This window comes from Trachemys scripta, chromosome 22 (assembly GCF_013100865.1).
Source record: "Trachemys scripta elegans isolate TJP31775 chromosome 22, CAS_Tse_1.0, whole genome shotgun sequence".
Classification (NCBI taxonomy): Eukaryota; Metazoa; Chordata; order Testudines; family Emydidae; genus Trachemys; species Trachemys scripta.
In genome coordinates this window covers 519,471-537,429 of record NC_048319.1, presented here as the reverse complement: position 1 = coordinate 537,429, position 17,959 = coordinate 519,471, and the positions used below count along the sequence as shown (strand labels likewise).

Here is a 17,959-nt window from a genome sequence, read left to right as displayed (position 1 = left end):
TTGCAGGAGCACTAACTGGTTAGGATTGATTGGGTTGGCCAGGAGCCATTTTTTACTTTCATCCCATCAGTGTGCAGCAAACATTGGCTGAGGCACAAACATTTGGAGATGGGGGAGCAGTTTGTGTGTAACAGGAAACATTGGCCTTTCATCTTTGCTTTGAATTGAATGTTGCATTCCTAGGAGGAGTGAGTACTGTGATCTTAATTCCATCTCTGGTGGACAGTACTCATCTATTCATAGAACGATCTCATGATCTGGCAGGTTCTCCTATGGAGGAGGCCAAGAAAGAGTGAGCATGGAGACTGATTCTCCTTTCAGGGAAGTGGTCCCTTGCCTTTGGGCTGAGCATGCTGCTGGGAGGGTGTGGAAGGTGGTAGGAAAAGGCCTTCAGGATTGTTATTTCTGGAGTACAAACATTTTTCAAAGGCCTTGGAGAGGGTTCCTGTTAAATAAAACAAAATATTATGTTGGGACTTTCCCTCCCTGCAGCAAGTGGAATAAAGTGAGCAGTTTGCTTGGGCTTGGATTGGAGTAGTCACATGAGTGAAGCCAATAGGGAGGCTAAGCAACTCGGTCCAGACTGCAGCAGAAAGGAGCAGCTCTGAAAATAAGGACAGGTTATATCCTGGGGTGTTTTCAGCTGTCTGCCTCAGCAGTGCTCTTACCCTCTGGACACCTTGCAGGTCACCCAAATTAGATAATGATAGCCTGCTCTGTATGGGAAACGTGCCAAGTGAGTGACTTTTCCCAAACGAGAGTCTGATCTCTAGGATAGGATAGAGGGAACATCCCAATCCTATTCCTGAAGGCTCCATCCCTTTCTTATCCTTTGGTAGCTCTTATGTAGCTTGTCAGTCAGCTGAAATGGAGAGTCTTGCCCCAGCTACACATGCCCCACTCCAGCTAGTTACTAGGTCCCTTCCCTGAGGAAGGGAGGGGCTCCAGCAGCACTACCTGCTACAATCAATCCAAAATCTGTGATCTGATTGGTTTATGGATCTGGATTGCTTGTCAGCCAATCTCCCTTGGAACTTGGACAAAGTGTATTGCTGTAAACTGACTATAAGATGACTTAGTAGTTGTTTTTATTAGTAATGATACTTAAAACTGTAACTTTCATCTGATAATCTCAAAGCATTTTACACAGCTGGGTCAGTATTCTTCTCCACATTTTACCAGTGCAGAAACTGAGGCACAGAGAGGGGAAGTGACTTGCTCAGAATCGCACGGATGGTCAGTAGGAGCGCTGGCTACAGAGCCATGGGACCCTGAGTCCCATTCCTTGGTCCTAACCAATAGATCAGGCCATATCTCTACTTAATTTATAATAGTTTTCAGAAGATAAAACTCCCTGATTCAGCCATTGAAGCTTCTGCCGCCGCCCCATACATGTGGGAAGGTGCTGGGTCAAATCCCGTTATTGAATTGTGTGGGTATTGCATCTTTCTCCTCCCCTTTTCCCTATGATGGAGCAGTATCTTCAGTCTGGAGGCCTGGGAACTACAGGGAGCAGAGATGTACCTGAAACAGGAACTTTCAACTTTAAAAAAATTTGTAATTAAGTAACTTGAAATGAACTTCTTTAAACAAACACTTGCTTCTTTCTGCAGGATCTGCCTGCCCTCACAGAATGAGCACCCCACACACAATGTGTGTATGCCATCTCATCCTCACCCCACCCCAGCCTACACACAGCCAACAATAAACACAAATAGCCTTAGTGTTTTTTTTAATTAAAAAGCTCTTTTTCCAAGCTTTCTTTCTTATTTTCCCCAATATCCAAATCTCAAAGGAGGAAATATAGAAAATCCTAATGCAGTGCGGCTCTGCTGTTTGTAGTCTGGGATTGAACCATTTAATGGCCTGTGTGCCGTAACGTAGGCCCAGATGTGTGCAGGGCTGTCAGCATACACTTTACCCCTCTGCTGGTGAGAGAGATGAGGTGTTCGGCTCCCCTGACTGACCAACATGCCTCCTCTTGTGTCTTACCCCACTCCCCCCAGTATCCATCATATCCTGCTGAGAAGCAGAAGAGCTGTCTGTGGCAGGCTCCCTTTGGCTAAGGCATATCCTGCAAGCGTGTCAGTCTGAGGCTCTTCTTATTTCCTTCCAACCAGAGGAAGGCCCTGCGCTCCAGTCAGACCTGTCCTACTACTCTTATGAGTACGACCCTTATGCTTCTGAAGCTGACCTCTTTGAGGTTGCAGCAGAGCTGGCAGCAGAGCTGACGACAGCAAGCAGCACGCTGAGAGAAGTGGACAAGATTCAGGAAGTGGTGACTACAGTAGAATGGTGAGAGAGCGATGTGAGCGGGAGATTCTGTTTTTTTTTTTATCGAGTTCTGATATCGTATAACATGACACTGGGTCTAGAGTGAGTGTAAATAATGCAGAAGGGGCATGCTGATAATCACTCTACTAATTGCCTTGGCCGAGGACCAGCTGCAGGTCAGGCTAGTGTTGGGATGGCAGCTGGGACCTGCATGCCTGGAAGTGTCAGTTCCTAACGTAAATTGTAAATTCAAAAGGACTTTTTAAGCTTGTCCCTGCCTGGCCCCACCTCTGCTGCAGAGAGACATGAGTTGGAAATGACTTCTCTTCGTTATATTCTCTCTTCAACAGAAATAAATAATTTAAAATAAAAAGAAGAGGCTCAGAATCAACTCCTGTACGAGTTTGTTCCTACAGACGACCTGCTGCAGAACAGAAACCAAATGACGACTACTTCCTGATACCCTCAGAATTGTAGGCTTTGCCTCCTCTTGGGGGGCAGGAGCTCCAACGGGGTGCTCAGCATTATTTTTCTATCAATTTTCCTGCCTTTTGTGCATCCCCTTAGGAGTTATTTCAAGGATGGGAGACCAATGTGCTGCCCCAGTGTAGGCAAGGAGAACGGGCTGGAATTCAAACCCTTAGACCACTTCAAAGTATGTTACAAGGATCCTGCAACACCATTTTCGAGCTACACTGAGTCCAGAGCTCTGTGCTCAGCTGAGTTGCTGTTTGAGGAGTTTTTTTTTTTTAAATAATAAGAGCAGTGTATTTTAGCTCAGTATGCCACAGCAAAGGTTTAACACCCCCAGCTCACCACCCCCCTACCGCCCACTGCACCAGCAGCATGTTGCCCTGCAGAAAGGAAAGTTCATTGTTCATCAGACTTGACAGGGGGTGCATTCTCCAAAAGAAGTGAAATCATCTGTGAACTCCACAGGAGTTAAAAGCCTAACAGTCCAGGACATGGCTGCAGACTCTGCCTGGGAAGAATGCCCACAATAGAGGTGATTAGGGTCAAGTGGCTGAACTCCATTCATGCTGGAATAAGTACTGCCAAATGCAGCCTGTAGCTTCCTAGCCTTTGCCCTCTGGTTACTCTCTCCTCATAACTTCAGCATGAAAATAAAAGAGACCTGTGGCCATGGTGTTCTCAGTGCTTGCCTGATTTCACCAGCCGTTTCTACTCTTCTTCCACCAGGATCCCAGTGCAATGGCTGTTCTTGATGTAGATTTCTGTGCACAGTCTGTATGGCCCTTGGGCTGCTGGGCAGGTGCAAACCCCTCCTCTTTGTCACAGAGTTTTGGCTCCTGTCTTCTCAACTGCCCTTAGCAATGACAGCTGGGGTCTAAGCAATGCATTTTGCAGTGAAATGAAGAGCAAAAGCTGTCTGTTTCCAAAGTGCAGGAGCAGAGACATTTTGGGTCTCTTCCTGCTTTGGAGGAGTTTTGTACATCTACCTGTTGCAGAATAGTCTTAGTGTTTCCTCTCCCTGCTTCCATCCTCCCCGCGGCACAAAGCGGGGTGTCAATCCACATGGAGAGTGTTTGTTCATGAAAGGAAACAAGAAAAAGCCCAATTCAGTTCACTTTTAGGGCTTGTGTACAGAGGGAAATTGGCCAGAATGGCTACTGTGAAATAGCTCCCTTTGTGGACACTCTGTTCCAGAATAATTTGGGCACTTTGTGAGTGCACTGATTATTCCAGAATAAAGTGATTTTATTTTGGAATAGTGTCCATGCAGGGAGCTATTCCATAAAAGCTATTCTGGCCAATTTCCCCATGTAGTCAAGCCCTGAGTTCCATTTTTCAAATACTGGTTCCAGCCAGACTGCTGAGCAAGAGAAAGATTCCTTAGCTGTGGTGGCTCCTAAGTTTCCAGTGTCAGTCTTTTAGGCTGGGGTTGAGTAGTTGCTTCAGCCTTCACAAATATATGTGACATGGTGGAAGACCTGAGCTCACAGCTCAGTTCCTGAAATGCCCATAAATTCCAGATTATCTCTGCTGGCTAGTTTCAAATCACTTCTTCCCCTGCTGATCTGAACTCTTCTCTCAGGATCCTAATGTGGCCTGCCTGTGTGCATGTCCTGCTTCTCGGTAGAGATTTTGCTGTGTCTTTTTAATGTGTGTGAATGGACCACATCCTAACTCTGCCCCACAGCACAGTGGAAGCGCCAGCTGCTCTATTCCTGCCTAGCAGGTAAACAAATGCCTTCAAACTAAATTCCATCTCTGTGCTGGCACTGCTTGCAGCAAGCAATTGTCCTGGCAAGCACTGGCTATTGTGTACACATGGCAGCATAAGTCAATATTTATTCCCTGGGTAAATAACAGGCCTAGTGCAAGCTACAGTGAGAGGCATTTTCTTCTTTTAAAAACATCAGGACTTCACAATACAACCCTGCTGTTTGCTGGCACCAGCCTCAGCACTCAGTAAGGCCTGAAGGCTTGAAGAGTGAGACATGAACTGTCACCTTAATAATATGGCTGTGATCCGGCTTCTTGGCCCTCCAGTCCTTGTGCTTGGGCAAGGCTCCATGTGACTGGGGCCAGGCTCCTTGGCCTTCTGTAGCTGGGAGCTCTGATCCTCATGCCCAGCTCCAAGGTCCCCAGCTTCCCTCTCTCTCCCCTTGCTTCCTGACTTGTTGGTGTCATTGTCTCATAAGATTAATGGTGTTTTACGTTTTTTTGTTTTAGTTGATTATAATTATATGCTGATTAATCACACCCACATGATGTGCTGCCCCTGCTGGGTAACTTCTTTGGGCAGGCAGAGCTGGTGTGACCCCAGCACACAAGAGGGTAGAGATGGATGAATTCCCCCAAGCTTTGGCCAAGTACCGAGCCAGCTCCCATCACTTCCCTGGCTCTCGGTTAACTGCAAAGTAGCAGTTTAGTATTCAAAAAAGCCTCTCCGCTATTACCCACAGCAGGAGGGTGGGGTCTGCTGGCACTGCCCTTACCCACTGCCCATTACTACTCTGCCCATCACTAGAGGGGCTCTGGGTGTGGCCAATACCCTGACCCTCATCTGGCAGGAAAGTTAACATTATTTCAGTTTTATCACTGGAGGAACAAGCACAAAGGGCTTGGGACTCCCTGAAAGTCTGTGGCAGAGCTGGGATTAAAATTCAGGTCTCTTGCTTGCAAATTCCCTGCTCTAACTACAAGCCAATGCTGCTTCCTGTATTCCAATTACTGTGCTAGGGTTCACCATTCCCTGGTACCTTTAAGGCTAGAGAGCTCTAGGTTAGTAGAGACTCTATGCATCGTCTCCTGGCCAGAACACTTCTTGTGTCCTTGGCACCTGCCATCCATTTGCTTTTCCATCCCAAGGGTAGAACTTCCTTTGTTCCTAAGGACATGCTGGCAACGCTGTAGTCTTGTCTCCCCCACAGCCAACTTCTTGCTGCAGTTAAACAGACTGCTTATTTAAGGAACCAAGGAAAGAAACATACAAATACAGAAAAGCAGCTGCTACTTCTCCCCTTCCTCCCCCCCCCACCCCAGCAATGATAAGGCAGGAAGGCCTTATACCTACAGGTAGGTGCTGCTGGGAGTAATTTTGTGCGTTGGAGTCCATGTTGGCCCCAGTTGAAAACCCAGCTATTGTGCACACTTGCATTCTCTCTTTCCCAGACTCACTGTCCCCATTTTCTATTATCATAATTCTCTTAACGAGGCAAATTCAATTCTTGTCTTTCCCTCCCTCATCAAAGGGCTGGTTCCAGTACCTGTTCCATCTGGGAATATGTCCCCTGTAAGCCACTGGACCCAGGGTGGGGGCTTCACACTCTAGGTCATTCACAGGCTTATACCCAGTGTCGACGCTGTGGCTTCTCAGTCACACACCTGTCTCTGAGAGGGCTAAGAGGACAGCACTGAGGGTCCACCCCATCTGCATTGTCAGGATCAACTCCTCAATGCTATTTGGGGGAGAAGAGAGAGATTTTTAGCCCAGGAAAAAAAACCAGGGTGTGGTGGCTGAGAATGAAAGAGGGCAGACAAGCAGTGGGGTTTCCTTTGGGCTTTGGGATTTTTGCCAATTTGGAACCATTTCTCTCACATGCTTAGAGACAGTCTTCTCCTTGCCTCTGACAATGATTCAACAGGAAGGGAAGAAAAACTCCAGTGAGTCTGTGAGATACAGAAGCGCCTGTTTATACCAAGGTACTTTGCTAATTAGAGTTGATAGCTCTCTCTAGTTATTGGTGATTTTGCTTGTAATCCCTCCAATGAAATTAGTATTTATATCTGTAACTGTACATGAATATTATCAGGAGCAATCATTACCATGGTATTTATTTTAAAGCAAAAGTTATTTTGTTCTTTCTTGTCCACACATTCCTCCTTTCCCCCTTCTTGATCAGCTCAATAGACAACAAATAGAAAAAGATTCAACCAACTTAAAAATTGAGTTGAAAACAACAGCACTTGCTTTGCTGACATTGATTCTTTAATGCACAATAATTTGGGTTTCATTATTGTGAGTAGATTGTCAATTTAGAAATACATCTCTGTCAATTTAATGTTAAAAAAAACTTCTGCTCAGTTTTTGTTTCCTCATGTGTGCTATTTCTGGTGGAGTGATGATAGCCCTGGTTCTTGGCCTAACTCCATCATATCTCTTCTGCGTTCAGCAGCTGGTATTTTCTCAGCATTCAGAGTATTGCACCTATAGGAAATAGGCTCTAGTTTTTCACCAAGAATATTTAAAAAACCCCACAAAACCCAGCTTTGTGATCATTTTTTGTTTTCTTCGCACAAATGTTAGTATGAGTCCAAAAAAGGGGTTGTTTTAGACACTGATGAATATTTTATTAAAAACTGATTTCTAAAACAATTCTGTCTTCCTCTCCTCTCTACTAACATCTGCCTCGTAATACTACAGGGGGAGCATACTGCAGGGCTGTGGCTCTAAGCTTTCTCTAAGCTACCAGCTATACTGTTGCACAGCACTGAGAGGGCAACAGTAATACACGTATCAACAGAATCAAAGTATTCAACAGTTCTAAGCAGTTTCTGGTGTCCCATCCATTTCTGCTTCATTGTTTGCCAGGAGGTGCCTTCAATTTTGTTTTGAGGGATACAGTGGCTGTAACTTGTCACATTTGCAACACATTCCTGAATCCAGCTGCAGGCATGGTCAGCTATTTTAGTGGGTGTGGTGGGGAGGTTGGGTCTCAACAGAGGTTACACAAAAGAAGTGTGGGATTCCAGTGTAGGAGTTTTCAATACTTAATGAATATCCTGTCTTGAAGAGACATGAAAATCCTTTTTCCTGGGCACAAGCTGGGCTCCCTTCATAACATACTAAAGAGAGGCAGTTCGCTTCAAAGAAATAACAAGTGCAGAACAGCAGAGCATTTTGCGTAAAGGGAATGGATGGATATTGTTTGTACATTTCTTACCAGTAATGGGCTGAGGATTTGCAAAGTGAGAAGCACCTTATTAGAGAAGCTGACAGTTCACCTCATTCACATAGAATAATTAGCATCAAACAATGCATCTCATGTGAGGCTCTCACTGCGTTTTACAAGCATTAATGAATTTAGCCTTAGTATCCTCTCCATTTTACAGCTAGGGATACTGAGGTGCAAGGAGAGTAAATTACTTATTTGAGGGCACAGAGCATATCAGTGGAAGAGAGAGAGGATGGAATAGAATCCAGGAGTCCTGACTCCCACTTTCTCTCTTACTCTATAAACTCTGAGTTCTGGCAAAACTCTCTACTTCCCCTAAACGTACTTATTTTTGCTGAAATAGGGATAAAATTGACCTTGCTAGGAACAGGAGAATCTGGCATTTCCATGAATGAGGGTTTACCAAGTCAGGTAGGAAGATCCTAACTTTGCCTGCGTATGGACACATTTTGTGTACAGAGCAATACCTGACACGCCGGCCAAATGGTTCCGTGCACAAGATGTGTGGGCTTAGAGGCTGAGACTAGTGTGTGAGTGGCTTTAAGTTGCCAGCCCCCCCCCCCCCCCCCCGGGGTCAGTTTGCTCAGGCAAATGCATTCCCAAGCTTCCACTTTTCCCTCAAATGCTCTAGGTTCCTTCCCCCAGCAATCTCTGCCATTATATAGAGAGTCAACTATGCAGCCTGCCTATAGCACCCAGTGAGCATAGTGAGGGGGCAGAGCAGCCGTATGGGAAGTCATATGTGCTGTCGCTGTTACAGGTTAGTATGCATACAGGGGTCACCTTCTCAATTTGGGCTCCAAGCCTCTTAGGACTTCGTAAGGCCCTGATGAATTCAGTCTTAAGAATCTGTCTCCTTCACCTCCCTGCCTGCATTAACTTCCTACCTAGACTATACCTCAGAGCTCTAATCCGTATCCGAACCTCAGCCCTGGAGCAAGCAGATGCGATGGGAGTGAGGGGTGCCAGCTCCTCACACCAGGGACTGTGAGTGGGAGCTCTTCTGAGGGAAAGTCTCTTTAGAGGTTTGCAGCGATGTGATGGTTCGCTTGCTGCGGCTGAAAATTCTCCACCTCACCTTGTCTCTGAAGTCCTCAGAGACATAGTAGTAGACGAAGGGGTCAACACAGCTGTTGAAGCTGCTGAGGGCCAGGCTCACCATGTAGCTGACGTACAAGTCCCCATAGAGCTTGAAGCAGTTGCTGGAATAGTGGACGAGGAGCAGGATGTTGCTGGGTGTGTAGAACACCACGACTGTGAGCAGCACGAGGACCGTGAGCTTCATGGCATATGCGTACCTCTCTCCACTGCCCAGCAAGATCCACAGGATCGAGCCGTGGCTAAACAGCATCACCACGAAGGGGACAAGGAAGCCGCAGACGACCAAGCACACGAAGTAGTAGTAGTAGTACTCAGCCTCCTCCTGCCTGGGGAGAACATCATGACACAGCGTGATGTTTGCCTTATCCAGGGGGTAGGACTGCTGCAAGAGGGTCAAGGGCACGGTGAAGATGGCAGTGATGAGCCAGACACTGAGGCAGGTGCAGGTGGCAAAGCCTGGGCTGCGGAAGGAGCGTGAGAAGAAAGGGTGCACTGCAGCCAGGTACCGGTCAACACTGATGCACGTGAGCAGTAGCACGGAACAGTACATGTTCCCATAGAAGAAGGCAGTGGTGAGCCGGCACAGGCCCTCCCCAAAGGGCCAATGGTTCCCCAGGAAGTAATAGGAGATCTTAAAAGGTAGCACCAGCACCAGGAGCAGGTCAGCTGCAGCCAGGTTCATCAGGAAGATGGTAGAGGTCAGCTTCTCGATCCGAGTTGCTAGAACCCAAAGGGCTAGCCCATTGGCTGGCAGCCCCACCAGGAAGACAGCAGTGTAGAGGCAGGGGATAAGCCACACTGTGACTGCACTGCTCAGCTGAGAGCGGGAGTCCTCATGGATGGACAGGTAGGTGACATTGCCACGAGTCACCGTCGCTCCTGGGATGGCCCGGGGACACAGTGTGTTTGCCGATGTAATCACTTGCTCGTTGGTGCTGTTCTGGGAGTAATCTAGTGGTGCAAACATAGTCTGTTACTGTTCATGCAAGTCCCAGCATGCTTGCACTTTGCAGGCAGGGCTGGTGACAAGGTTCCTGCCCCAATGCCCCCAGGGGTTTGCATTCTAACAAGACAGTGTGCCCACCACAGGGTGCAGGGGCTGGGAAGCAGCATGGATATTATTCATTGCAAATACTCCATTGTCTGGTTCTGTAATTAGCTAGAACCCCTTAGTAAAACAAAACAAACCCCAACTAGCAAGTCTCCCTATTTCAGGGCTGAACATGACGGTCTAAGGCTGAGAGGAGGTTCTGCTGAAGTTTGCCCAGCTATTTCACAGCAGGACAACCATGCTAATGCTAAGGTGAGCTCTGGGGTTGTGGGGAGGGAGTTTAGTATAATGAGTTCCAATCAGAAGAATTTAAGGTCTCTGGCTGTCATGTGACCTACCATAAGCAGAAAATGTAAGTGGTGCACAAATTAACTAAACAGCAGAAGCAAAAGCGCAAAGGACAACCTCAAAAAGCAGATAAATGTATCTCATTCTGAGAAAGTTCTAGTTCCTTCCAGCAGCTCCTGTTCCTTCTCTCTAGAGCCCAGTTACTTTGATCAGCCATTGTCACAAGTCCAAGGACCCACACAATTCCTTGGAGTCATGCTGTTTCTCACAGCTCATGATACTTCTGCACTGCCGCTCGTGTGTAGCTATTGGTTACCTGGGGACTGAGCACCACAGAGCACTGGGATCTGCCACTCAGGGGATACAGGTAGCACAGATTGAGTCAGCCAGCAGTAACTCCATGGATGGCAAATTCCAGCAGTCCATAGCGGGCTCTGTGGCAAAGGCAGAGATGTCTCTCCCAGTTGTTGATCTTTGATTTGTGCTTAGAATCCTGACCTCACCTCTGTGGAAATCAAATCAGTTCCTAGTGGCAGGTGATGGTACTCTGTGCCACTGAACAGCTTTGGCTGAGGTCCAATACTAGGTTGTGAGCTCCTTACACCAAGGTTGATGTCCATACAGCGCGTGGCCTCTACAGAGCTATTCCTGAACCTATAGCACGAGCAGTACTGCTCCACATTAAACAGGGGGGGTCAGAACAAGAACAAGGGGCAGGAGCTGCTCCTCAGACAAGGCTCAAGCTCCACAACTGCCTTTTGGGTTTCTCCAGTTTCTCTTTTGTTCCCCCTCTGACTATAATTCCTCCCCACTTTTCCCTCCCTCAACAAACACCTTCAGTGTCTTCTCCTTCATTAGATTAGCACGTTTGCCCATCACTGCTGCTTTTGTCCTTTGCCTTCACAGAAAGTGCTTGCTTGGGAGCCACAGAAAGATGCCAGGGAGCAAAGGGAGTCCCCTTAATGAGCAGTAAGATTTTCACCCCAAGATGCCCACTCACTCACCATCATAGTCCAGACTTGCCGAACAGAGTCCCCAGAGGCTACACCACAGTACAAGCCTGTATGATAGAAATTCACACGAGGAGATCTCCATGCTGTGAAGGGAGCCTGTGAGTGCTGCTCTGTTCAGAGCTGCTTGGGGAAGGCAGTATTAATAGCCCTGACTATTAATTTCCTGTTCCCGGCCCTTAACTCACGGAAACACTAGGCTGGGACTCCACTAACTTTTCCTGCAGAAAAAAGAACAAAGGATATTGAGAGCTGCCAAAACACTCCATCTGGGTCAGGCCATGTGACGGTTCTTGGATTCCCAAGACTGAGAGTCACCTTGTTACCCCCTGCCACCAGCTTGTGCTTAGCTGGGTGTCAGTTCCTTAACACCACTTGCCTCTTAGTCACTCAAGCACACACTCCCCTGGGCTATGCCAGCCCTTACTTTGCCTTGCAGGTTAACAATAGGTCTACCTTTTGTCTAGCCCCTCATCCACTGAACACTACAGAGATACCACTTCTGCTGTTTCTAAAGGAACAGTACACACCAACTTGTAAAACTCAGCTCTGTACCAGCACTTTGGTTAACATTGCAGCATGGAGCTATATTTACTGTGAAAACAAGAATGTTTATTATCAAAATCTAGAGATTCAGGCTATCAAGACTAAGGATATTGGAAACAAATGGTTACATTTAAAATAAAATCATAACACTTTCTAGAGACTAAACCTAAGAAACAGGTTAACCTCTTGTCTAAAGAATTTTTCTCTCACCCAAAGTTTTCTTCTAGGTTGGCTGAGATCCCATTTCCATTAATGTAAACGTGCCGTGTTTACCTCCTACCCGCAGGATGAGAGGAGGGCCTCTTCTTTGCCTTCTACATATCCCCTCTCAAAGTTCATTGTCTTTGAACACAGACAGGATAACTATACTTGGCTTGTTTTTTCTTGTGTGCTGCCTCCTGGTTGACGTCACATCTCTGTTGATTTGATACATAAATAGGATTCATTGGGTTAGTTTACAATGCTTAACTTACATCCTGACAAAGAGACAGATGCATAAACATCTCTTGTGTGACAGAAATATGTTTTATACTTCGGCTGGTGACTGATACCTTGATGCATATTTTCAGTATATATACAGAACTTCTTACATTGTATGTGTACATATATTTTACAATGAAATTAATAACCAATATGATCCTCCCCCTTTCATTTGAGACCTCACATGACATTCTTTGGTAAACTAGAATGTACAACCAGCCTCATGAGATTCCTGTAAGTGCCTTGCCAGATGGCATTAAGGGGTTCTTGGGTCACAGCCCATGTCTACGTCCAATGGTTTGTCTCAGTGTGCTGTGCGGTCTGAGCGTAGAGTCATTTCTGATGTCAGCAAAAGGCTACTGACAGACTCGTGACTCTTGATACTGCAGGGCTGTCTTTCATTGTCAAAGCTAAATCCTGGTTCAAATTACTCTAATTTGGGCCTGCTCCAGAATATTCCTGGAAGTGACAAGTATGGCCACCTCCGAGTCAGTTCAGAATATAAACCCCTACAAACCAGATCAGATATCGCAACAGCCCCTGGCAGCTGCCTACACCCCCATCTTTTCTCCCAGGCCTGAAGAAAGAAGTTTACATTCATGGCACACTAGCCACCGGGCCTCGTCTCCTCTGGATTCATGACATTTCCTGGTGGCTCAGTGTCATCCAGCACACATAGGGCCCTGCTTCAGCTGCAGGTAACATGCTGCTCGTGTGTAGCATGAGGGCTACAGAGCAGCAGGTTGTCCCAAGAGGCAGGGTCTTGCCCTGCTCACAAACCAGCCCAGGCTGAGTGGCCACCTGGAGTTTTATTGAGGCTGCAGCCTCATTTCAGGACAGTTGATAGTTTTCAGCATGTTCTACGTGAGACCAGCTCCCAGGCTGGTTAGCTGGCCCTGCTGTTTGTCAGGTCTGTACCTGCTCCGGGTTAAAGAAGGGATAGAATCATAGACTATCAGGGTTGGAAGGGACCTCAGGAGGTCATCTAGTCCAACCCCCTGCTCAAAGGGGAATCAATCACCAGACAGATTTTTGCACCAGATCCCTAAATGGCTCCCTCAAGGATTGAACTCACAACCCTGGGTTTAGCAGGCCAATGCTCAAGCCACTGAGTTCTCTCTCCCCCAAAGAGCAGAAGCCACCCTCTCCATCCACCACACAGAGTGGCCAGCATAGGGCTTGAACCCATGACCTTGGTGTTATTAGCACCACGCTCTAACCAGCTGAGCTAGCCAGCCATTGGTCTCCCTGGCTCCTTTCCTGAGTTTACTGAAGCAAGTTATTGAAAAACTGTGTGTGAACCCAATGAGCTATTTTCATTTGAGTACGTCAGCTCTAGCCCGAAGTGCTGTAAAATATAAACAGCCGCAGCATGATCTCAGAGTTTGATGGAGGCGTCATGCTTCTGCTGATAATTGTCGGGAATGCTGAGCACAGCCCCACCAAAGAGGAAATGGTGTCTGTCTGACAAGGATTCACAGGATGGCTCTGTAGCTGGGGAGATAAAGCTGAATGTCAGTGACTCTCCCCTAGGAAGGAACTGTGCTTCCAGAGCCCCGTTACTCAATAAACCTGCAGGGAGGCCTAAGAGCTCTTCCCTGCTAATGAATGGTCTGGAGGAACAAAAGGCTATTACTATCTATATGATAAAAATACTATGAGGGTGACCCATTTTACAACCATTTACAGTAGCATAAGGGCCCTTTGGGGATCTGCCAGAGCACGTGACCCTGTCATTTCCCACCAGATATTCCCCAAGCCCTGACCTTCCTCTGCTACTTAAGCCTTGAGCGCTTTCACTGTTCAATACTTTAAGCCCCCTCTGTGCTCTGCCAAGTCCTTACCCCACATCTATGGGGGAGTCCCCAACCCATCCCACATCTTTCAGATAAATGCAGATCATGTCCTGATTGCTGCAAAACAAATGGCAAAATCCCCGCCTGGACTGTTTTACCCTCCCGTGAGACGGACGACAGTGAAGCAGGAGGCCAGCCCAACATTAGGTGACACTGTCTTAGGAGCAGCAGTGATGGTTGGAGGCTCTTGCCCCACCACAACGCTCTTGTTTGCCTGTCTCAGCAAGGACCTTAGCACAGGAGCCACAGTCCTGGCAGTAGGAACTGTGAATTTGGTTTGGCAATATGACTGATGGCTCATTTCTTTCTGGTTCTCTTATGAATGGCCTCTTCTGTGAAGGTTGCAAATCCGAGCCTGGCTGCTGTTTGATGAGATTCCTCTATTTCAAGGAGAAAATTATCCTATTTCCTTTGCTTTTGCCATATTCCCACATCCTTGGGCCGAGCGTGTCCAGAGGTGGCGTTCCACTGGGCAGGGAAGATGCAATGTTAGATGTTTTGCTTTTGCGATTCTCCCAGGATTTATGAACCATTACAGAATGATTCATGTGACCACATATTTTCCATGCCTCAACCAGGATCCTTTTCACGCTCTGTATGCAAAAAATTAGACATAATCAGTTTGGATAGTGTGCAACTCACAGCCCTGCTTTCTATGGCCAGGTCTCTGGGGTGGAGAGGGAGAGGTTACTTATTGCTGTATCCTTTACTTTGCAGATGCTGTGGGATTGTTACTGATTGTTTAGATGCAGACCAGATTGTTTGAACATTTTAGTGACAGAGGTTTCCAAGAGATGCTAATAAGCAGTGACAGTCGTGTGATCCCTGCCTGTGGGGGGACAAAGCTGATTTTAAGGCAATTCATTGTGCAATTGATTATCTCCAGGTACAAAGAATACTCTTGCCCCAGAGATCCCAGCCTGTGGGGATACATGGGGAGAGCAGGCCAGGGATTGTAGAGCTATTGAAGAAAATTACGAAGGAGCTACCCCAGACTCAGATTTTCAAGGGTGTGGCAGATCTAATGCAGGAAAGAGAAGCCAAAAGGTTATTTCTCATCCCAAGACGCCCATTTCATGTCTCTAGGGAATGTCAGTTTGAACCATTACATATCAAGGTAGAAACCTCAGTTCAGCTGGGCACCTGCCCTAACGTAAGATGATGGTTGTAGTCTAGATACCAGGGGCAGCTCCATGGCTTTGCAGACAAACGTGTGGATTATTTCCACTTATTATTTCCACTAGCATCAGCATAACCTCACATTTTCCATGAAATGGAATGGCTCTGGCCCTGCCTTCCCCAGCCACTGAATGTCAGTCACATCCAACTTGGAACCACAAGGCACAGGAAGCCACTGCTGACCATTATAAATAGAAATAATGGATCTTTTAACCATAAGCCTCCCATGGTGCCTCAACCAAGCTAGAGAGATGACTTGCAGCCTCTTACTGACACCCCCCTCTGACCATCTGACCAGCCTCTGCTGTGGCATTGGTCACCAGCTACAGCTACCTTCACCCCTCCTTTAACCTCCCTCCCGCAGTCCCCTGTCATTTCACACATCAGATTCCAGCTTTTCTTTCTCACCTTCAGGGCCCTCTACGACCTTCCTGCCTCCTCTCATCCCCTTCTGTTACCCCAGTTACTCATCGGGATCTCACTCCACACTCTTTCCTTATAAGCCCCCATGCTTTTCATAGTCCTTCCTCCCCACACCACCGGCAAGACTGAAACTCTCTACCCCTTTTCTAACCCCCATGGCACATCTCTAAATCCCTGCTCCAGTTTCACTTTTGCAAGGAGCCTTATGGAGAAGGTGGTCTTGGGCATGTAAAATGTTCCCTGTGTACTACTTTGTATCAGCCTCCTTGACTGCTTAGGCCAGTGAGTTACAACCTGTGATCCGCGGAACCCCAGCAGTCCGCAGACTATGTCTGAGATTTCCAAAGGGGTCTGCACCTCCATTCTAAGTAGTTAGGGCATCTGCAAATGAAAAAAGGTTGCAAACCCCTGGCTTAGGCTGTGACTCTGTGGTCTTTCCCCAGACACCCTCCCCCGTCCTACACCCAATCCCCAACCTGCAACTGCCTATTGATTGTAAGTGCCTTGGGACTAGGATTCAGTCATTCTCTGCAGAGTAAAGTGCCCTGCACAGCTCTAACGCAGAGTAACTAATAACTGATCCTAAAGCACGCATCACCCTAGAGCCACGGTCCCTGTTCTGACCCAAACCCACCAGCCAGCCATTTGTCTTCACTCTGGTTTGCTGGATTTTTTCCCCAGTATTCAATAGCTTCCAAGGCCAGAAGGGACTATTGTGATCTAGTCTGAGCACCTGTATAACACAGGCCATAGATCCCCAAAATAATTCCTAGAGCCAATTGTTCAGAAAAACATCCAATCTTGATTTTTTTAACAATGTCAATGCTGTAAAATCCATCACAACCCTTGGCAAGTTGTTCTAGTAGTTAATTACGCACCATTTAAAAATGTATGCATTATTTCCAGTCTGAATTTGTCTAGTTTCAACTTCCAGTCCTTAGATCATGTTATGCCTTTCTCTGCTAGATTGAAGAGCCAATTATGAAATTATTGTTCCCCCGGTAGAGGGTACAGGTTATAGACTGTAATCATCTCACCCCTTCACCTCTTTGAAGCTAAATAGATTAAAGAACATGCCTTATAAAGATGCTCAATCATTCTCATGGCTCATCTCTGAACCCTCTCCACTGAATCAACATCCTTGAATTGAGGGCACCAGAACGGGACACAATATTCCGGCAGCAGTTGCAGCACCAAATATCAAAGCAAAATAACCTCTCTTCTCCTACTTGAGACTCCCCTGTCTACTCATCCAATGGTTGCAATAGCCCTTTACAGTGTTGCTGTAAACTCATGTTCAGCTGATTATCTACCATGACACCAAATCTTTTTCAGTCTCTGATTCCCAGGTGGAGTCCAGGCTCCTGTAAGTAAGAACGAGAGGCCATAGAATGACACTCCCAACATAACCCTCCCCAGGAAGCAGCTCCAGGATGCAGGCCACTGCTGGGGTGTTGCTGTTCAAGTGGCATTTCCTTTATAGAATTTGCTTCTGGTAGCTGTTGATATGGCAACAGGATTAGACATGTAAACTGACCCTTCGTGATCTCACTCAGTTTGAACCAAGGACCCCATCCAGGTCCCAGGCAGGGAGGGTGCGTGCAGATGGATGTATTTAAAGGAGGTGGGAAGAGGAACATGGTAAATATAGAGGCCACAGACCTGCAATAATTTGTGTGACCCTCACCTACTGAAAACTGCAGCAACCTCAGTATTCACTGCTCCTTGATTGGGCACATCTTATTATGTTTCCCAAAGAGCTAACACTCAAGAAGCCAAGGCACAGTAAGTGTAACACCCAGTAGGCTCTGGCTTTTAGTGGAGCTCTTTGGGGGCAGAGACTGCCATTTACCACCTTTTTGGAGCATACAGGACCTTGGCCTCTACCCACTTCCCTAATATAAATGTTTAGAAAGAGTAAAGCCCTTGTTCGTTGCTAGTGTCCTTTACCTTGGATGGGAGCTCACAGACTTTGGGCTTGTCTACGTGGGGGAATAATTCCTGGTTGGACTCTGTTCTAAAATAAAAGTGATTTTATTGTAGAATGATTACTCTGGTTGCAAAGCAGAGTAATTGTCCCAGTGCTGTGTCCAGCTAAAGGAGGCGAGTTATTCCAGAACCGTCCTGCAGGTCAATTTCCTGTCTGTAGACACAAGGCCTTTGGGATGGGGCATTCCCTCCCTGACACAGACACTTCCAGATGAGCTGGGTTTCTTGGCAGCACTAACTGTGCAAAGCAGCTGCTATTTGGGGTTCGATCAAGCTCTAGAATTCACATAGGTTGTGATTGCAGACCAAGCTGTAACTTACATGATAAGGGCAAGGTGG

General features: G+C 46.9%; 2 protein-coding genes and 1 non-coding gene across 8 annotated transcripts in view; 1 reads left to right on the top strand and 2 right to left on the bottom strand.

The window, feature by feature from the left end:
- The window catches only part of CPAMD8 (C3 and PZP like alpha-2-macroglobulin domain containing 8), a 100,135-nt gene extending 88,116 nt beyond the window's left edge, over nt 1–12,019 (top strand). Inside the window, exons 42-44 of one of the 5 annotated variants that reach the window (XM_034754950.1) lie at nt 2,121–2,295; nt 10,014–10,101; nt 11,910–12,019. In XM_034754950.1, the coding sequence (XP_034610841.1) occupies nt 2,121–2,295; nt 10,014–10,101; nt 11,910–11,951 (305 nt within the window). In that variant the 3' untranslated portion in view covers nt 11,952–12,019. Of the gene's footprint in view, nt 1–2,120; nt 2,296–2,624; nt 3,009–6,348; nt 7,118–10,013; nt 10,480–11,909 lie in introns of those variants that run through there. The other 4 variants (XM_034754951.1, XM_034754949.1, XM_034754954.1 and 1 more) reach the window with 4 other exon arrangements.
- F2RL3 (F2R like thrombin or trypsin receptor 3) lies at nt 7,251–12,081 on the bottom strand. Of its 2 annotated transcripts, none has more exons than XM_034754956.1 (3): nt 11,967–12,081; nt 11,142–11,368; nt 7,251–9,749 (listed from the first exon to the last, which is right to left on the bottom strand). In XM_034754956.1, exons 2-3 carry the CDS (start codon nt 11,230–11,232, stop codon nt 8,671–8,673), a joined length of 1,170 nt encoding a protein of 389 aa, XP_034610847.1. In that variant the 5' UTR covers nt 11,233–11,368; nt 11,967–12,081; the 3' UTR covers nt 7,251–8,670. The 2 variants fall into 2 exon arrangements, with proteins under 2 accessions (XP_034610847.1, XP_034610846.1); XM_034754955.1 differs by having other exon boundaries at nt 11,904–12,039.
- Nucleotides 12,082–13,337: 1,256 nt separating this feature from the next.
- TRNAI-AAU lies at nt 13,338–13,411 on the bottom strand. Its single transcript has one exon. It is a non-coding gene; the product is annotated as a tRNA-Ile (tRNA).
- Between the last annotated feature and the right edge of the window lie 4,548 nt (nt 13,412–17,959).